General features: G+C 41.3%; 1 protein-coding gene across 4 annotated transcripts in view; it reads left to right on the top strand.

Moving 5' to 3' along the window:
• The window catches only part of SEMA5B (semaphorin 5B), a 201,764-nt gene that overhangs the window by 115,027 nt on the left and 65,802 nt on the right, over positions 1-20,935 (top strand). For all 4 annotated transcript variants that reach the window (XM_069861435.1, XM_069861434.1, XM_069861436.1 and 1 more), the window contains exons 6-10: positions 2,445-2,507; positions 11,383-11,481; positions 12,223-12,436; positions 14,945-15,230; positions 19,327-19,462. In XM_069861435.1, coding sequence (XP_069717536.1) covers positions 2,445-2,507; positions 11,383-11,481; positions 12,223-12,436; positions 14,945-15,230; positions 19,327-19,462 — 798 coding nt within the window. The remainder of the gene's footprint in view (positions 1-2,444; positions 2,508-11,382; positions 11,482-12,222; positions 12,437-14,944; positions 15,231-19,326; positions 19,463-20,935) is intronic.

The raw sequence follows: 20,935 nt of genomic DNA, 5'->3' as shown, positions 1-20,935 counted from the left end.
AATTATATTTTTATTATTGACAAGATGTTCTGCTTTGCAGGGTCATGAATATTTTCTTTGAGTCACTAGAGGTCATTGAAATTACTCATCCCTCAAACTAACTCCTCCTTGTCCTACCAAAGACATGTGTGAGACTTGTAAAACATGCTCTGGATTGCCATATTGCTTAATTATCCTCTCAGCTCTAATGAAGTGCACCCTGACTAATGGTGCAGTCACAAACAACATGTTCCTATAATGTGGGCCATCACTAGGATCTTCTGTTATCGCCAGACATCAAGGTGGTGCTTCAGAAAGCTCAAGGGCAGTGTTGCTTAATAAAAGAAAACATTTAGGAATCAAGACCATAGCTGGAGGGGACCAATGCTCTGACATGAGCAATGTTTACAACATGCCTCAAAGCCCTCTGTGGTGCAGGTGTTTGGCAGGAAGAGCTAGGTGTCCCCTGGGAGGCCACATTCTTCTCCTGTGTTGCTGCATTCCCAGAAGACCCAGAGAATTTCCAGAGAAGCAGCATTGATTGTTGGAGTAACCAATGATTTTTGTTTTCATTTTGTCCTGTTAAGGTAAACTGGGCTGTATAACAGAGTGCTCTGTATCTGGTTTTGAAATGGGAAGAAGAGCCATCTAATAAGCTGTCTCTTTTAGGATTTTTTTTCCTATTGATGTTGTCAAAATTTGATCTAAGGTGCAAGGATACTGTGGTTAGATGAATATGGGCTACATTTGTGAGTGAGGATCAAAACACTGCTGCGCAATGTTGTTTTGCAGATGTCAAGGGTTCCCAGGAGTCACCAGTCAGAATTTCTTGTTCTCCTATAATGGCTTATCGACACAAGCTCCCTCATCCAGTGACATATCCCCTCTTAGGATATGGCTAAATGATTGTTTCCAGCAAGTACTTATCCCAGCTCTCACAAAAAACACTTCTGAGACACAGGCTTTTGGCCCTCAGCCTGGATTGGACTGCAGTACATGGGAGGTATTTCCCAAGTGAATCCCAGGGAAAGGTCTGTGCTCTTCCCTTGTCCCACTGGACCTTTGCCTGTGCTTGTAAAGTCTTACTTCAAGCCCAAGTGAACTGAATACGCAGCTAACAGAGCAGATATTTTTTAAATATTTTTTTTTTCAGTGAGGTAGAAATATCCCTTCCCCAAATGTTGTAATATTGCATTTCCTGGTGGTGGAATCTTTTTACAGTTCTGAGTTAGTGTCTTTGTGGACCTGAGTTGGGTCTGGGAAAATTCATCCCCTCTTCTTAGTGGTCTCCCATCTTTCTCCGGCAAAAATAAAAAAGTCTATCATGTGTTGAGGGGATGATTTCTGTGGAAGTTTAAAGAAATATCTTGGCTGCAGTGAGAAGGTTCAAGAAGAGTTGAGATCCAGACCATACTTTGAAGCTATTTTCTGTGTTGATAACGCACTGGGGAAAAAAGGAAATCTTGGCTCTTATAGGGGAGCTTTGGATCTGCATCTGAACTTTGCGAGCCTGGCCTTTCCCAGTGTAACAGAGTTATTTTTCTTGTACTCAGAATGATGTATTATGTATAGTATGGATGTTTATATGTATTTTCACCTCCAGCTAACAATACCTGCTTGAATTTGTTAAGGCTATTTTAAAAAAATGCTGAAGGGAGGAAAATTGCGGAGGGCACTGAATGGTTGGGTATGTTGCTGAATATTTTAAAACTAAAAGTTCTCTCTAATGCATCTTTGCTGGTCTTGACTTTTCTTGCGAAGGAAGGGGCCTCTTCACTCCAAAGGAGTCAGTCAGAACCAACTGGGGATCCCATGTGCTTTTTGTCTGGGTCTCACAGCCCCCATTCAATATTGCCATCAGCCCTAATGCATTTTGCTCCACCTCAGGATCTGACCCCACTTGTCTGGCATTTCAAATCACCATCCTTCTTTTCTCCCTTCTTCCCGTCTCTCTGGGTTTTATCTGTCAGCTCCCAGTTGTTGTTTTATCCAGCTCACTTGGCTGCAGGTTTACTTAGGAGGTGATAATCTTGTGGGTAAGTCTAAGGAGACAGGCAGATTTGTACAGAACTAGTGGAGGTGGCTGTAGGAGTGGTTTTCATTTTGGTGATGAAAGCTTGTACTTCTGTAAAGCACTGTCCTCTCTGAAAATGGGAGATAGCTTGGTGTACAGGGCTTGTGTCTTGGACCTTCCAGCTGAATGATGATGAGAAGTTTTATTTACATGTAAATTAAAATCTATCCTCTGTTAACATTCCAGTTGCTTCTGCCTCTGGACTTCTCATCTATTTTATCATTTGTGTGCACAGTGAGCACAGTGGGAGCGAAATACATGTTTACCATTACTATGCTGCTTTTAAATTGGGCTGTGGGAATTGGCTGGAGATACTTGCCCTGGCTTTGGGAGTCTCTGGACATGGTGGTTGGTGACCTTGTCATGTGATTTGTACGTTTTGGTTTCTCAGGCAACAGCATGGGGTTCAGATGAAGACACCAGGAGGTCCTGTCAAAGTAAAGGGAAAACAGAGGTAAGTTTTGCTTTGTTACAGTGATGCTATGGGTAGATTTGTTTGCATCATGCAAAATCCACACAGGGAGCATCTGACACCACCTTGAGCTTTTAAATTTGCAGCAGTTTAGATCCACCACTAGCAAGCCATTTCAAAGGCCCCCTGTCCAAGTTATTAGACTTGCTCTGCATGAAATTTAAAGGTGATTTCACTGCTGGAGAGGACACAATTTGTGACACACCAAGGAGCAGAGTGGTGGTAAGCCAAGGGTAACAACTTGCAGTGGGGTCTGAGGCTGTGCAGGTTGGCTTAGTCTCAGTGCTCAGCAGTGAGCCACTGGTATTTAGCAACGTGAGCTTTGATGCTTGCTTGCAGTTAAAGTTCACCTTTGTATAATTCTCTTGAACATGAGAATTGGAAATGCTAGCACACTGCAGATTGTTCAGGTGGAATATTGCAGAGCTCCTTTGGAGGCAGGTGCAGTCTGCCGAAATGCACTTTAAAGCAAGAATTGCTTGAACGAAGGTGTACTGTCTTACAAGTGCAGAGTTCTGATCCAAACACAGGTCCTTTCTGCCCCTCTTCTGAGAAGCTAAACCAAAGTCATTTATCTAAAAGCAGGAAGTAGTTTGAGTTTTCAGATGTGGTCTTGTTACTGCTCAAAAATCTTCATATCTCAACTGAGAGTCCAATTGTCTGTAATAATACAACACACAGACTTCTCAGTCTAAACTAAAGGAGTTGGATAAAAGATAAGGGAGGATAAGCATGATCTTTCTGCTTCACCCCCCCATGTATAAGCAGAGTTATTGTGTGGTTGGCCCAAAGTGCTGGAATTCTGCCAAGTTCCAGTTCAGTGCTTTAAATGCAGGATTATGTGATCTTCCATTGACCATGTTCATTTTTTATAATAAACTTAATGTGATTACTGTATTATCTTGTGTATACAAAAAAAAAAGATAGCTTGAATTTGTCTTCATGTAGCTGTGGAGAACAGGAGTATGGGTATCCTGAACACATATTAGAGTTTCGTGTAGGATCTACATTATGCAGGAAAACACCATGAAGGCAAAATGGGCTGGATTAGGTAAACACCAAACATGGCCAGCCACTAGAAGAAGAACCAAACAGAAGCTTCACCCAAGACAGGGAGAATTTTTGAATTTGTAGTCTTTGTACTTTAAAATGTGTAAAGAAAGGATTTTGTTCTTTTCTTCCATTGTAAAGTTTGTGAGATTTAAATTGTATCCCATTGTTCATGAAGAATTTGAATTTATAACCCAGAATTATTTTGTCAATCCCTGGATAAAACCATGCATTTGACTGAACAAATTGTAGGATAATTTCAATTTATCTTTTTTTACTGTCATGCTGAAAGGAAGCAATGGTCTGAGTATACTGAGCATCTTTACTGCTGCTGCCTCCTCACACTACCAAGTTTGCCAAAGATTTCATGAGGATAGTGCTCTGAACAGCTGAACTTATGCTGATTGTGATCCAGACCTTGAAATTTTTTGAGGGGGTGCGGTGGCCATGGGTGTGAAGCTCTGAGGAACAATAATTAAACAGAATGTTAAATACTTCTTGACCTACAACTGATGGTAGACATGTGTTGACTAATAGTCTGACAAGGAGACGTAAAGCTACAAACAAAAGCAGATGGATTCTGCAGTAGGTAAGTAAACTCAGATCTCCCAAGTGTGTACTTACTGTATGTGTCCATGGCTGAGTCCCTCTTGGGGAGAGTCTACACATCTATTTTTTTGTAACACTGCAGAGAAATGACGTAGCGCTAGCTCCAAAAGTACCAAGTTTACCCTAGACACCTGGTGATGTGCTGTACTCCAGCTAAGTAGTCCAGCTCTGACCCAGCATCTCTGCTCTTGTCTGGGTAAATGCTGCAAGTACTAAGGTGGATATTTCTGGTTCTGCTGTGCCATGATCCAGAGAACAAACAAGATCCAGAGCTCTGCCTGCCTCAGCTCTGCTTTGTCAAAACTTGAATAAAGGCAGTTTTCTACCTAGCACAGATGATGTGATGATGAATATGTTATGGATTGTCAGGCACTTAGATATGTGGTGACAGAGGCTAGAAATAAGTAGGACCTTTGGCTCTTATATTAATTCACAGTGTAGTTTGTGTAAGTTATATGACTAGTCCATTTTCTTTGCTGATTTAATAACGTCTGTATTTCAGGGTGAGGTTTTCAAAGCCACCTAGTATATTGCAATGCCTTTTTCCTCTTCCTTCTTATGCCTGTTGAGTATCTAAATCAGATTCTTCCTGCTGCTTAGAAAAGATCTTCTAAAATTCTTAGAGCTTTGCTATAAGGAAAATAAGAAGTGCAAGAATAAAAGAGACAAAATGCATATCACGGAAGTATAATTATTATGGCATGATGGGTACGCTACATTTAAGCCAGAGAAAAGGGAGATGAGAAATCTGGGTCCCAGATTTAAGGTTAGAAGGCACCATTAGGTTATTTCTTCTGACACCCCGTGTAGCTTTAGTCACAGATTTCACCTTCTTATTCTTAAATTGACCTCAGTAATGGGCTTGGCTGCTGCACCTTTTTGAGGAAGGCAAAAAGTTTTGAACTGCAGGCAAGAAACAAATGGGCTAACTGTGTGCTTTGCTGACTTGTTCTATTGGCAGACCACCTCCCCTGTTAACGTCTGCTTAATTCCCTCTTTGGATCTGGCTTCAGTTTTGAGTGGCTGGGGCTCATCTTGCCCTTTCTCTGCTTGATTAAAGAGCCCTTCACTTACCAGTATTTATTTTTTTACAAAAGCGCTTATATGCTCTTGTTAAATCACTTAGGCTTTTTGATAAAGTAAAAAGCTGAGTTCTCCAAGCCTTTCTTTAAATAATTTTTCTGCTCATCTTGAATATGTTTTTGTGCTTGTTTTCTGTATAGTCCAATTTTTCACCTGTATTCCCTTGTCAATCTCTCTAATGCCTGAGCGTGATTAAAACAGTCTTCTACCTTGTGTTTACCCTCCTCTATTCATATACCTGGCAGTTTCATAAGCTTTTCTGATGTACGATATGCAGAATTGCCTAGCCACTGTGACCACTAAATCCTTTTCACAATTGCTAGTCTTGGTATGTAATTTCCCAGTCTATACACAGAGCCCTTTTGTTCCTTGGTTTTTAATGCATAATATATTGCAAATATTTAATTTGTTTGTTGGGTCCAGCTTACCAGCCTAGCATGTATCACTCTATGTATAGTGAGGCTTTGGCCTCGCTGGTAATTACTATTTCTGCAATATTTGATTTATCCACAAATGTTTGTTAAGTAAAATGTTGATATTGGGCTAGCACCACCCCATCTGAGACCCCGTTGGAATAGTAAGCTTATGAATTATTTCACTCTGAGAGGCTTTTTCAGTCCAATAATTTATCAGATTTTAATCCATTAATATATACATTCTTGAACCTGATTTTAAAATTAGCTCTCCACTATATGTCATGTGGTACTAAAACAAACACCTCAGAACAGTCTTTCATTTGTGTTGTATTTATCAACCAAAACTTGTGGTTTCCTGAACGAGTTGTATATGCTTCATTTGCTGTGTCTCTGGAGATACATGCTGGCTTCCACGAGTAATCATTCTTATTTTTGCAGCATTTAAGAAATGTATCCTGATTAGCACCTTAAAGTTGTCCCCTGGAAAGCCGCCACATTACTGAGAGACAATGCAGAGAACAAAGTCAGTGTTATGCTGCTTTTCTTTGTTTTCCAAATCATGTCACCCAAAGTTTGTAGTTAAAATGAGTGATGGATAGAGCAGAAGGGGAAGAAGTGTGTTCAATTTCATCAGGAATTGCTCAGCTTCTAGTTTCTAATTGGTTCATCTCTGCATAACTGTCCACATCTACCACATCTAAGGAATTTTGCCTGGCATGGAAAGTTGTGGCTTTGTAAACAAGAGCAATTCAGTCTTTCTTTTGTCTAAGCACACAATTACTTGTTAACTTTCCAAAAGCAGCATACTGTCATTTCAGAATGTGAAAAGGAACCATTTGTGAAAACAGCAGTGATCCAGCTCTTATGTGCTGTCCTAAGAGCTTTGTGTAGGAGAATGATGATGCACTTAATACTTCCAGAGCAAGAAAGAACCACCAGAAATATCTGATTGGCATCCAGCTACTGGTTGTTCCAGTCTATTGCCAGTAGAGTTTCTTCCTTTTCTTGGATGATGCCATGATATAGGGGGATCTTCTGATTCACACAAGGTTACAGGGCCACAGCTAAAGCCTATCTGCAGGGTTTAGTGGAGAAATTTCTGAGCTAGTGGAGGAATCTGCTGTTTGAGGCCTTCAAGTGGCTCTGCATCACACAGAGCATGTCCCCTCTGGTTATCTAGTGGAGCTGGGAATCTCCATGCCACTTAGGAATTGTAGGGAGTCTACTGATACACTCTGTTAGCTCAGGGAGTGCAGTGATGGGGTGAGGGGTGAGGTTTTAAGCTGAAAGAGGGGAGATTTAGATTAGATATTAGGAAGACATTTTTTATTGTGATGTTGATGAGGCACTGGAACAGGTGTCCCAGAGTAGTCATGGATGCCTCATCCCTGGAGGTGTTCAAGGCCAGGTTGGGTGAAGCTTGTGAGCAACCTTTATCTAGTGGAAGGTATCCCTGACCATGGCAGGGGGGTTGGAACTGGATGATCTTTAAGGTGCCTTCCTACTCAAACCATTCTATGGTTCTATGAATAGGCATCCAGGTAGGACAGGCATCTTATAAATCCCCAGGCAAATGGAAATAACTGTGAGGCCATCAGATTTTTTTTTTCCCCCTTTGTAACTGTTCCTAGAGATCTGAACCTACATTCGTAGTATGTCTGCTAAGCTACCAATGCAGAATCAGCCCCCAAATTTGATTACAAGTTCATTAAAGAAAACTTGGCTGGAAAAATCATTAGCAATTCTCTTTGCTATCTTTTGCACTCAATGGAGAAAGGCAGCTTGGTCAGAATATTGGCTTAAACTGATTAATAGGACTGTTTGTCCAAAGAAATAAATATAGATATCTGAAAGTGTGTGTTAATAACAGTACTCAAGAACATGTTAGATCTTGATATTTTTTTTTAACAAATTGGGATGACCTGCAATAGATAAATTAAACGTTTGCTGAACTCTAAAATGTCATAGAAGGGGTAATGTGGAGTTCTGCTGGCTGACCTCTGAACTGCAGGTTGTGCTCCCCAAGTCTGTGTTTCTTCACATACAGCATGTAAGTGTTTATAATCTGAGATAAAAATATGTCATTATGTGTTGAAATCACGTTTGCCTTAAAAAAAAAAAAAGTAAGAAAGAGATCTCTGACCACAGGGCTTGAGTGGTTTATTCAAATTAAAAGACCAATTAAAATAGTGCCTGTATATGGTTACGCTTTCAAAGAAAAATACATCTGTACAATGAGATTAAGGGCTTATAACATTTCAGAACTCCAGTGTTCAGAGATGACAGATGAAACGACTCAAGAAGCACCTACAGCTGGCTTATTTGCAGCATCCTGAAAATGTCTTTTTGAATTTTACCTCAAATCAAAGCTGGCAGGTGTTCAGCCCCTCCATTTGCTGATCTGTCCACAGGAATGAAGGGAGTAACAGGGCACCACTCTGTGTTCTTAGGTTTGAAATGAGCTTTACAAGCAGCCGGATATCTGTATGAGTTAGAGGTCCACTCCTGCCCACAGTCGTGGATGTTACAGCACTCCCAGACACGTTCAGATCTAAATGTACAGCAAATTAAATAAGTTAGGATGGCCAAATGGGGGGATAGGGGAGATAGAGGGGCTTCAGCGAGGTTTATTAAGTGACCATGAGACCCTGTGCTCTATATGGTTGAGCATTAGAAGTTGCGTACGTTTCCTTTCTAGAAAAAACAAGGATCATTAGACTGGAGGGAAAAAAAAAAAAAAGTAGTATCTGCTCAATTTTAAGGCCTTATCTCAAAAAAAGGGACCAGTACAAGGTAATTTTGAGGAAGGAGCAAGAACCTCAAAGTGGGTAGCATTCAATTCATAGGAAAATCAGAGATAATGCTCAATGCTCTGGCAGTGAGCCACAGGTTTTTATCAGCTCTGCCATATATTTAATAATAATCCCAACTAATATAACTGGGTTATTCTCATTAACCATATAAATACCCAGTCTTCTCCCTTTATTTAAATCCTTAATCTCTTGATCCCAATAATATCTTCTGGTGATGAGATTTGCAGACTGATCATACCCAGATTTAACTGTCTGCACCTTAATGTGAGTACAGGATCCAGATATCGTGTCGTCTGGACAGAGTTGGGTTCAACCTTGCCGGATTTCCTGGCTTTAAAGCCTGTCTGAATTTTGCCTCCTGCATGCCTAGAGTTTTCCAGCCACGTGGAAGAAACTGCGTTAGATAGCTCCTATTTTCTATAGGGGTTTGTGAGATCATCTTACTAACCAGTTGCTTCAGCTACAAATTGTTGCAGAGAGCGGCATGTTGAATGACTTCTCAGAGCAAATCAAGGCTGGTTTAAAGAACACAGAGAGGAGGCTGTTGCTTGCTAGTTATTTTGAGAATAGCGTAGAAAGGGGATCTAATGTAAGTCTCACCAACAGTGACTTGAGAAAAATCCTGCAAGCTGGAACACCTAAGTGGTTTGGTTTCTTCTTTGCTTTTGCTGGACGTTTTCATAGGCTAACGTGACTGATAGTGGGTATAGCAACCAGAAATGCCAGATGAGTACAGTATTCCTCTTTGGGCTAGGCTAGAGAGGTGGAGTCTGGTAGTTAGGTCTTCGTTGCTGTCCTTCAGGATCTCCTTTGACTCAGTGTGTCACCGTGGCAAATCATGCAGCACCTCTATGTTTTGATTCATCCAGCTGAGAGAACAGGGCAGATAACGCACATCTGTTTCAGAACATTACTTAAAGCTGTATAAATTGCTTTGAGACCAGTGGATGACATGTACAAGTTATCATTGCATTTCCTTCAGGAGCACAGAGCTCTGTTACCATCATCAGTAAGGCAAGTACAAGGAAAATGCCCGCTCTGCTTAATTAGGCTAAAATAACAAAATATTCTACCAGCTTCCAGCATCCTTACTCACCTAGGCTACTGTGTCTTGTAGTAAGGTGTGCAACACATGTATCAGTGTCAGTAGAGTCTAGATCATCCAGCACATGACCTCCCAGGGAAATTCTTTTTGGTGTGCTATCTTTTCAGCTGGGAAGAATTTTGTAGAAATAGAAGTCTGTTAATCTGTAATATAGCTCTGTGCAAAGAAGGGAATTCTGCAAATTAGGATTTTAGATTTCTGCCAGCTGTAAATTGAAGCTCTCACTTTAGATTTCGACCCAGCTGTAAATTCAAGCTCTCATTTCTGAGTGCCAGGCATTATGTATCTGATCCCTAATCAGCAAGACTGGCAATACCTGCTCTGTGGCCTCTGCCTGGGCTGGGCGAGTGCTCCTGGGCTGGCTCTGAAGTGCAGTACATGAGATCTTCTCCATTAAAAAGCAAGTCCCATATGTCATGCCCATGCAGCCACTTGTCTGTGGTTAACGCTGGTGGGTTTTCACTAAATGCCATCCTTCAGTGAGTTGATTTCCATACAGCAAATGAGAGGAGATAACATGTAATCCAGCTAAGGAAGCGTCTTCCTTTCCAGATGATAGGGAGTGTTTTCACACTGCTGAATCTTGCAAATGAAGTCTTCAGGGAAATGATCAACAGCGTGGAGCACTGAGAGACAGGGAAACTCGCAGAGTGATTGCTGCTTAGAGAAAAAGAAGCCGTGTCTGCAGCAATAGGCTCAGCTTAGTGGCAAATTATGATCTTCTGTTTACACTAGAATGTAATAGACTTTCTTCACTTGGAGCCCTTTAGGTGCCAGTCACTAGCTGTTGCCCATATCCTTTCCTCTGAGGTATCCGCAGAGCACAAGGTGGGCAGGCTGGTGCCAGGCTCATGTTGCAGCTCTCTTTGGGGCTGTTCAGCTGAACCTTAGGGCAGACAGCTCTCAAGCCTCCTACGCTGGCTATGGGAGCTGCATGCTAGTATCGTACCTCCCACTCCCTGTGCATCACATTAGAAAGTCCTTGCCATATGTGTCCTCTTCCTCTCCCATGGCTTAACTCCCCAAAGGGGCTCAGGTAGCCTGATCTGCAGTCCACACATCTCTGGATATGAGACTGTGGAAAGAGATAAGTGTGGCAGCCCTGCTGCAGCATGGGATGACTGGAACGCCATGCCTTTGGGGCTGGCATATGGAGGGAGTTATCTAGTTGTATCAGCAAATGGTAATGTAGTTGAGATTTCTTATTCCTCACTGTCCTGGCCTGAAAGAGAAAATCCTACCATGGAAAATCCTGAGTGCACAATATTGGTGGGAGGCAGGGTGAAACAATCTGTTCAAGCACGAGATTCTCCAGAGCATCCTGGCCTATTAGGTAGAAGTTCCTGCTATTTTCCTGCTAGCATTAGTGTGAATTATAGTGCAGACAGACCCAATGGCCTTCACCAGAGTTGGTGTCTCTAACGTTTTTTAAGCTTCAACACTACAGGGTAAAATAGGTCAAAAGTGTCATTGTGAAATGAAAGAGGATTCCTCCTCTAGTCGAAGCGGAGCACAGAAAGAGGCACTTGTATAACACAACCTGATGGGTAACATCCTATCCAGGGTCTGTGCAGGGCTATGATTAGAGAAATAACCAGCAAACTGGGCTTGCATGCTTAGACCACTAGCTCTTTACAGATGTGCACTGCTTGATGCAACAAACCTCAGTCCAATTTAGAGCTAAGGAAGGTGTATTCCAGCTGCAATACAGGTATTTCTTTAACATAATAAATAATCTAACAGTCTCCTTCTAAAAAATCCTCTGTCTTATGTTCCTATAGGAAGAGTGCCAGAACTATGTCCGAGTGCTGATTGTTTATGGCAAGAAGGTTTTTACCTGTGGTACCAATGCCTTTTCGCCAGTGTGTTCCAGTCGACAGGTCTGTTTTGCCTCTTTTGTGGTCATGGTGAGGGCTGGACACGTGCTGTGGGGAAGGCCAAACGCTTGGCAGGGCATCTTGGCTGCAGAGAGTATGTTCCAAATGTAGCCAATCTGAGCTTGGTTTGATTTTGTTCTTTTGGTCCCTTTGGGCTGCTTTGGGGCAGTGGGTGTATCTGCAAGTGGGGAGCAAAAGTGAACTGGGTTTGGACAATGTGCTGCTCATGTAAACTTTGAGTATGCTGTTGAAAATGGGAAATATAGACAAGTTTAGCTGTAAATGCCTCCTGAACTGAATACTTAAATGTTTCCTTAAAATAAATGGCAAAACTCCCTTTGGCTTCAAGGGAGGCAGGAGCAGGTCCGAAGCAATGTTTATTTTTATATGTTTTAATGCCAGTTTACATTCAGGAGGTGTCTATGGAAGGTTAGAAACCTGTGCTAGCAGCAGGAGCACCTGTTTACACCGTGTGGGTTGAGGCCTACAGGCTTTATTGGCTTGGAGAATTGCCCTTCATACAAAGCAATAGGATCAGTGAGGCTCAGACATAACTTCTTATGTTGGCAAATGATGGATGCAATGATCAATTTACAGCCATTGCTGATGTTACTTTCTTACAATTGCTGGTTTTTTTAAAAATCAAGGGTTTGCTCATAGGTACTTATGGGCAAACTGAATTACCTGTACCAGTAAGAATGCCAGATGCTCTTTAAATTCTCTCCTTTCTCATTTTGAATACAGGTAGGAAATCTTAGCAAAATCATTGACAGAATTAATGGAGTGGCTCGGTGCCCATACGACCCACGGCATAACTCGACAGCTGTGATTACATCACGAGGAGAACTCTATGCTGCAACTGTAATTGATTTCTCTGGACGGGATCCTGCTATTTACCGCAGCCTTGGAAATGTTCCCCCACTTAGGACAGCACAATACAACTCCAAATGGCTCAATGGTAAAGTCATGTGGGTCATATCTGATCAAGAGGTGTATTAAAGTCAACTTGACAGGCTTGCTTTTCCTCTGTTTTCATACTGGGACCCAGTTATGATGGGGAAGGGCTTCTGGTGCAGTAATCAATGCAGCTTAGAAGATGTTTAAAAGATGTTTCTGGAAGTATTTCAGGTAAGTTGATTTAGGATATAGAAAGTGAGTCTTAACATATACATAGGTCTCTGTCTTGTGAGATGACCAAATACATCAGTTTAACAAGAAAACCCTCAGATTTGAAGATTGAAATGAACTCAAAGCATTATATTGCTGACCCATTTCTGCACAGTTAAGCATCCTCTGCTTCCGCTGACTCCTCTGAAGATGATTAGTTTCAGTGCAAGACCAGTCTGAAAATGAGAAATTTCACACCAAGTTATGTTCCATGCTGTTGTGGATTTAATGTCATTAAAAACATCTGTTACCCCAGTGTGATAATACCCTGTGTCAAGCAAGCTATACGATTTCATTGAGCTCACACCTTCTGACTGGGGCAGAGCACACCTTGCCTGAGTAGACTGTAGTAATGGAAACCCCTGTATTTCCCAGGTAAGTTGACAAGATACTCAGAATCTTTCTATTGGATTTCAGGACTTTTCAATCAAACATAAAAGCAGTGAGACTCTGCACTATATGGAGCTTCATGAGGCTGAACTAGGCTTCTGCAGACATAGTGAAGTCAGTATGGAGATCTGAATTTTAGGAGAAGGAAGTCATCAGCCAAGACTGAATTAGGACCAAGAAACAACATAACCCATATGCACTCATTAGAAATATGTCCCTCTTGTCTATGCATGAATGAAGAATTCAGAAGGAAGTAACATTGGAACAGTGGAGTTTAAGGAAAGACAAAGAGAAACTGAGTTTCTTGTCTGTGATTGGAGGAACTAACGTGATTCTTGGATTTATAACCTTGCACCACGTTGGTGACATTGGAGTAATTTCATCCTGTTCTGGCCACTTTTCAACAAGAAATAGGAAAGTTGAAGGTGATTCAGAAAAGAGCTATGGGGTGATTTGAAGCTTGGAAAGCCTGCCTCACAGTGAGAGACTTATGGAGCTCAATTTATCTATCTTTCTGAAAAGGAGATAAAAGGTGTTTTGTTCATGATATGGAAGTACGTGCATCAGGAGAAGATTTCTGGCAGGGTGAAGTTCTTTTGTCATGACTTGTTGGCTAGATTAGAGCCTGTGATTGGAAGCTGAAGCCTGATAATGTCAAATGGAAAAAGAAGTGGGGGTTGCTGCTGGGGAGATCTTCAGTCATTTGAATGAGTTGCTAAGGAAAGTGATGGATATAAAGCCATGTGATATTGGCCAGCATGATCAGATCTCCTTCAAAAGATGTGGCCTAATTCACCTGTTAGTTACTGCATCTAATGGCGGAATTACAAGCTGAAATTCTCTGGTTCATGTTAGACTGAAGGTCAGATTGGTGATCACAGTGGCCACGTTAAGATTCACTGTTTGTTTGAAGAAGAAAGTTTGATAGCAAATGCTTTGCAGTGTCCTCCCCTCTGGGTACCCTTGTCTGCCTCCCAAACCTGCCTTGCAGTAGCATCAGCCTGCCATCCTCTCTCTTAACAACTCTGTTCTCCTTTACTCCTGGCCTGCAGATTAAAGGAATTTTGTACTTTTCTTTTTTTCTTCTTCCTTTGAGCATTACTCAGAAATGAATGTTGTAAAAGCACCTCATAAAACCTACAGGAGTTTTTTTTTGTTTAGTCAAATATTATTCATTGGCTAATCTTTTCCCTTTGCCGAAGAAACTGTTGGGATAAAAGACCATACATTTTAAAGCTTTGTTAAATACGCAATTAAAATATTCACTACAAATCCAGTTCAAGGTTCTTTTAGATTGTTGTGAAAATAACCATGATTCTTGGAGAAAAAGAACTAAGGAGAACTTGCTTAAATACCATCAGTCTGTAGCATGGTTTTGTTTTATGGACATAAGATAATCTTTTGTGCCTAGAAGCTGGAAAGGTTTCCTGATAAAAGCCAGATGCGATTGTGCTGGGAGAGTAAGTTGAATGTTTCAGTGCAGCCGCCTGGGGAATTGGGCGGATGCACACAGCATATTTAACACATCATAAGGTGCACTTCAGAAGTGAATAGGTGAAGGAACCCAATGGGAAGGCTTTATGTTGTAAAATGAGTATGGGTACAGAGAATAGTCATACATATGCAAAGTGTTGAACTCTGCTTTCACTGAAATCAGTAGCAGCTTTGCCAATAAAGTGGAGAAACAATGGGGTCTTTCCAAGATCTGAAAAATGGAACTAGAGCTGTATCACCGCGTATCATTATTCATATCTGCTGTTTTTATGTCCTCTGCTGACTCCAAACTCCCTGTGGTCCCAAGCTTTGACAGCCTGCATGAAGGGAGCTGGCAGTGCAATGCATTGAGCAAGTCAGTGAGCATGGATTGATTTCTGACCTGTATGAATCTCTTCAAATGTTTCTTTTTCAGAGCCTAACTTTATCGCTGCCTACGACATCGGTTTGTTCACTTACTTCTTCTTCCGTGAGAATGCAGTAGAACATGACTGTGGGAAAACAGTGTATTCTCGTGTGGCAAGGGTTTGCAAAAATGATATTGGAGGGAGATTTTTGCTGGAGGACACATGGACAACTTTCATGAAGGCCAGGCTGAACTGCTCCCGTGCTGGAGAAATCCCTTTCTATTATAATGAATTGCAAAGCACCTTCTACCTTCCTGAGCAAGATCTGATCTATGGTGTCTTCACTACTAATGTGTAAGTTGTGCTGGTTTTACTGCCCTTCTATCCCCAGCATTCTGAGACTGACGATATCCTGATTTCTTAGACAATCTGAGCAGTCACTTTTGAAAGATCCTTTGGTTAAATCTGGAGGAATGTATCGATCTGTGTTATCTGTCGTGGCAACATAACCTTTAGGATAATGCTTTCAATCCATGGTTCACAGATTTTAGAAGTCCATAAAAGGTGACTATGCAGTTCTATGTTAAGTTAATTTAATTTAAGCCTGGGCTGTAACAGACTTCTGACAATGCTACTTGTGTAGTTCAGAGAGCTGATCTCAAAATGATCCAAGAGAAAAAAGTAATTAATTTTCAGCCAGGCTGTTTGCCTGAACAATCTGACACAATTGTGTGACCAGGAGGCTGGCCCATGAGGTGCATGGGTACAATATGGCTGGGAGAGAAGGATCAGGAGGAGTAGAATGGGACAAATGGGATCACAACAGCCTCGACTGAAATCAACATCAGTAGGTATTAAACAAAACTTTATAGAAGCAAGGTTATGCGGGCTACACAGCATTTGACATTTCCAAGGTGGAGCATACCCCTGCTACAGACTTTTTCGGGTCCACAAATCAAAAGCAGTGTTAGAACTCTGAGGGGAGGGCATGATTTCTGAAACTTCATAATCACCTCTTCCTGGCTTGATATTGAAAAAAATTGTAATTGGAATGATGTAGTGTAGCTGTGAAAGCAGAAAGGAGGAGTTAATTAAAAAATATATTAAAAAACTCATAATGTGTATTTTTAAGTCAGGAAACTCAAATAACTTTTTCTCTGAAGCCCAAGGCTAGGATGATAAGTTTCAAGCTATAACCAGTCTGTGTGGTATTAAGTTTCAATAATACATGTTCTCCAAGGGCGGGTATTATCCTGATGTGTAAACTAGAATGAAAATTGAAGTTAGTTACTCTGCGCAACAGATACTTAAAAGTGCCTTTCTCAAGCGGGGTAACCAACTTCTTCGGGTCTTTTCTGCGCGATGGAGAGTCATTCAATATGAATTGGGGTCTGTTCGCAAGAATCCCACAGCAAACCAAGGAAGTCAAGCCCCACTGGAATATAAGCCTTCGTATTTTATTATGTCACTCACTGGTGTGACAGGGCTTGAACTTCAGCCCTTGCAGTCACAAAGCATCACCCCCAGCTTCTTGAGCTAAAGCACTGTGAGTCAACACTTCATACTGAGAGTCAACAAACAAAGCCTGAATGCTATTCCCACTTTGTAAATGCCAAGAAGAAGGTGTTTAGCCACCTTCATCCATCTTCTGTGTTTTGTTTCTGCACTACCATTACCAACGTGAGATGAAAGCGAGCTAGTGGAGAAGTAACTATTAAAAATATGACTGAGCACTGCACCTTGATTGTGGACTTTGGGGAAAATCTGTCCTGGGACTGAAAGGAGTAGGAGTAATTTTCTAAAATCATTTAGAGGATGTTAGCCAAACCTGGTCAACATTGAAAGGAAACCTGGCTACTGCTTTGGGCGTTTGAGGTGACACTTGTTTTCTATTTTTTTTTTTTTTTTTTAATGTAAGAGGAGAGACATAGGCTACTTCTGGTTGGAAGAGTTCTTGTCTCGTCTGTTATTTCTGTCTCGCAGGTTTAATGTGAGACACGTTGAGGGTTACCTGTCTCCTCTGGGTTACTTGAGTCACTCTTCATAGATTACTGGTGTACATTCTCTCCTGTATCTTCAGAGGACAATATAATATGTAACGTTTCTGTAATTGAAGAAATGAGTTATTGATAAGAGCTGAAGCTAGATCAAGTAGCATTTTGGGTCTACACCATCCTGTTCTTTTGAGAGTTCAAAGAGAAAATGTTCTAATTTGTCATCCAACTAGAGAAATAATGGTAGTTCTTTTAACTTCCGCCAGGACTTATATCATGCTGCATGGGCTGTGCATACCAAAGAGGGGTGATGTATGCTCCAGTTTGAGTTACTTTCTAATAAAATACCAATGCACCACAAAACTATGATTTTTTTTTTTTGTGCAAAGGTATTTTTATTTTGGAGGGATCATGTTTAATACATTTAGGGTCATCTTTAACAAAGGGCTATTAGTGGTTTTAGTAACAACCACACAGAGATTTATTGCTTCATGTTTTGTTATACCCAGCTGAATCAGTGGGAAAGAGGTTTTGGGGGAAGCTGCTGATGAAATATTTAAGATGTTTTTATTAAAAATTTTCTAGGAGGTACTAGAGACAATGTTAAAGCCTCCTTGAGCTTAACCCATTCTCTAAACCACCTGGTTAATCACAGGAAATAAGAGGTGGGAATAGAGGAGGTTTCTCTTCACACCAGGACAACACAGGACCAGCTGCATGAGCTGATGTCACTGGCTTGAAGCTGAGATCAAACTTTTCATAGGGAGGGATGGGAAATATGCCAGGCCACAGATGGAAAGGAAAATGGGCCACAGATTCATTGAAAACCTCTTTCCTTTCTTCTCTCTAGTAAAGGGAAAGGGCTAAACTGTGGCCCTAAAAATATCCTTTCTTCTTTTTTTTTTAAAAGAGTGGTTTTGTTAGACTAGTGGGGTTTTATCCTTTCTTTTCCTTTTTCATTTTCTTTCTCATTCTCTTTTTTTTTTTTTTCCATGTGTGCCTCAAGGCATTTACTTGTCATCCATCATTAGCTTTGTCTTAAGAGCTGCCGTCTGTGAGCATGCACTGCATCAGTGGTGCTCAGACAAAAGTGGAGAAAGGTTCGCCTGGTGTGGCTTTGACATGTTCAAAGAGAGCTACTCCATCATTCCAGGGATGGAAGGGGGCAGGGGCAGGAGTAGAGAATGGGAAGGCAAAGCAAGAAGTTCTTCCTGATGTTATATTTCTTGGAAGAAACATTCTGTGAAAGAATCTGTTCTTCCACTTTCCAGACTGGGATTGTGGAGCAAGGCTTCTTTTTTGCGCGAGAGTGTAATTATTGGTTTAGTAAAAAATGTGTTCTTTTCAGAGAATTCAAATTGCTTTAATTAGCAGAAAGATGCATATAGCAGGGCTTGGGTTATTTAAAAGGCACCGTGATGAGTTAGTCTCTGGTGCTAGCCCTATTTTTAGTTTTATTATGATATCTCTTTTTGTAAATGTTGTTCTTTTCCTTTTTTTTTAAAAAAAAAAAAAGCAGCGGGAAAGGGGAGAGCTGAGAGAAGGTTTGAAGGTTTGACTTTTGGGTTACTACTTAGCAAACGCTCCTCTTTGGGCTGGTCTCCCTGAGGTGCCATCACCATCTGGGAAGCGCCTTACAATCTTCTTGAGGCAAATGGAGCTGAGCCTGCTCAGGACCTTGCAGAAATGGGTCCTCTGTGACTGAAATGGGACAGCAAAGGCTGCCTGGGCAGCGGAGTGTCCCTAAACCAAGTTCCCTTAATACAGTGGCATTTCCCTAGCCGGGTCTCCCCTGGTTGGCGCGTGCATGGGGGACAGCCTGCCTGAGACAGATGCTATTCGCAGCTGGGAATGCGAAGAAATGAACTGTGATCATTGAAAACAGAGGCTTTCACGTATCAGCAAGACCTTTTTGTGTGCTAAGCTGCTGTAAAAACCAGCCTGGTTTGTGCTGTCACCCTTATCTCTGCCCCTGCATGCATGCGTGTGTTTTAATTTTTTATATATATATATATATATTAGGGGATGTATTTTATCATTGAAGAATTCAGGAGCCTGTAGAAACAGAATTTCACCTTGAGAAACACCAAGAGATTAAAAATTAGGTTGTTTGTAATCAATAAAGATAGATGGGATATTAAAAAAGTAAAAAATAAAACCAGACACAAATAATCTATGCAAATTAAACTGTATTCACCTTTCTTGTCAGAACTGCTTCCATGCCCCCTAAATCATAGACGTTTTAAAACCAAGCTTAAAATTTGTTCTCAGAATTGTCATGCAAGCCATCTGCATTTTATAATTTATTTATTTATTTTTACACTCTGAGATTGGTATCACTCTACGTCTACCGAGCAATTTACATGTTTTTTTATTTGAGTGGAGTTTGATGTCTGTTATGATGAAAATGTCAATGCTCTAATGATTAAATTGATTTTTTTTCTCCCTTTTTCCAGAAACAGCATAGCTGCCTCCGCAGTGTGTGCCTTCAATCTGAGTGCCATTACTCAGGCATTTAACGGTCCTTTCCGTTACCAAGAAAACCCAAGATCAGCCTGGCTACCAACGTTAAACCCCATCCCTAACTTCCAGGTATTGTTGCTGCTCTGCAGTTTATTCCAGGCCCTTTTGCATTCTGTCTCTCCCGTGGGTTGATTTGTGTGGAGCTCATTGTACCAGGCAGGGCCAGGTAAATTATATCTCTCCAGGTAAATTATATCTCTCCACATTTCAGTGCATGGAAATCCTTGCCGCATGTTCCTGAGACCACAGGATTCGTACCAATAGTTTAATGGTTTTACCAATAACAACAATGTTCAGATTTTTTATAAAAATGAATAATTTATATCTCTGTTATGCTCATCACTGACACATGAACTCTGAGAATGTGATCCTCACAAGGAGACACAAAGACATGTCCCCACTGAAACTGGGAAGGACTGAAAGCTGAAGCTGCACAAAGTCAAACTAGAATGGAAGCAACCTATATTCTTAAACAAGAAAGGCAATTAACCCCTGTGACTGTATGGATGTGATGAATTTTCCATCACTTGATAGTGCCCCTAAGGCTCAGAGCAAGATAGATGTCTTTCCAAGACACAGTAGCTCTACCAGAAGTTATGGACATATTGCAGCAGTAACGGGTGGAAGAGGACACCTGAGAATGGTCACAGTGGTTCCTTTGCATCTTAAAAAAAATCTTGTTTAATGAATGAGCAGTTTTCCAGGATTACGAGTTGAGGCCAGCATGAAAATTAAAGAGTAACTTCAGCTGCTTTATGCCCAGATTCAGTCAGTGCAGCGCACATTATGTGACAGCCCCAGCAAACCCAAGTCTTCTGAAACATGAGCCCATTTTACAGCTCAGTCCCCTCCAACCTGGGGAAACCTTAGAGGATGGACTTATCTTCCTGTCCTTCCTTCCCTATGGTGAATACTTTCAGCCCGATTGTGTGAATCTGGCTCTCCTTTACTGTGGCAAAGGTGCTGAGGCTGCCTGCAAAGGCCATCTGCCTTCAAGCTGGTGATGTCAAGGACCTTCCAAAAAGGACTCTGCAGTTGCTTGAAATCACAGCAAGAGCAGATGGGATGCAAGCCCACACTGCAGGCAGCAATGCGTTTGGGTTCGTGCAGAGGAACCTGTTTTCTCCCCCTGAATTCCCTCGTGGCACTTGAATGAGGGATTCTGCCTGTACAAAGTGGGACAGGATTGGGCTCTTGATCACCCCCTCAGCTTGGTTCTCAAAACCAAGAAACAAAGTTTCTCTAAAGGCCCAGCCTTGCCAAATGTGGCCAGGCTTGCTTTTTTTTCTTTTTCTTTCTTCTTTTTTTTTTCTTTTGAGTTTAAAGGGAATATTAAGGTTAACTGAGAATGAAGGACTTTCTGTCCCTTGCCAGGCTAACCCAGGAGGAATAGAAAAGGACTTTGGAAAGCATTCCATGTAGTGAAAAGTATCAGATAAAATGTGAAGTGCAAAGATTGCAGCAGCAAGATGAAAGAAAAGAGTCAGAGGAAAATAAGGAAAGGAAAAGGAGGTATGTGGCGGACAAAAAGAAGATTGCAAG

The sequence above is a fragment of the Phaenicophaeus curvirostris genome, chromosome 7 (genome assembly GCF_032191515.1).
Source record: "Phaenicophaeus curvirostris isolate KB17595 chromosome 7, BPBGC_Pcur_1.0, whole genome shotgun sequence".
Taxonomy (NCBI): Eukaryota; Metazoa; Chordata; class Aves; order Cuculiformes; family Cuculidae; genus Phaenicophaeus; species Phaenicophaeus curvirostris.
This window is presented reverse-complemented; position numbering and strand designations above follow the sequence as displayed.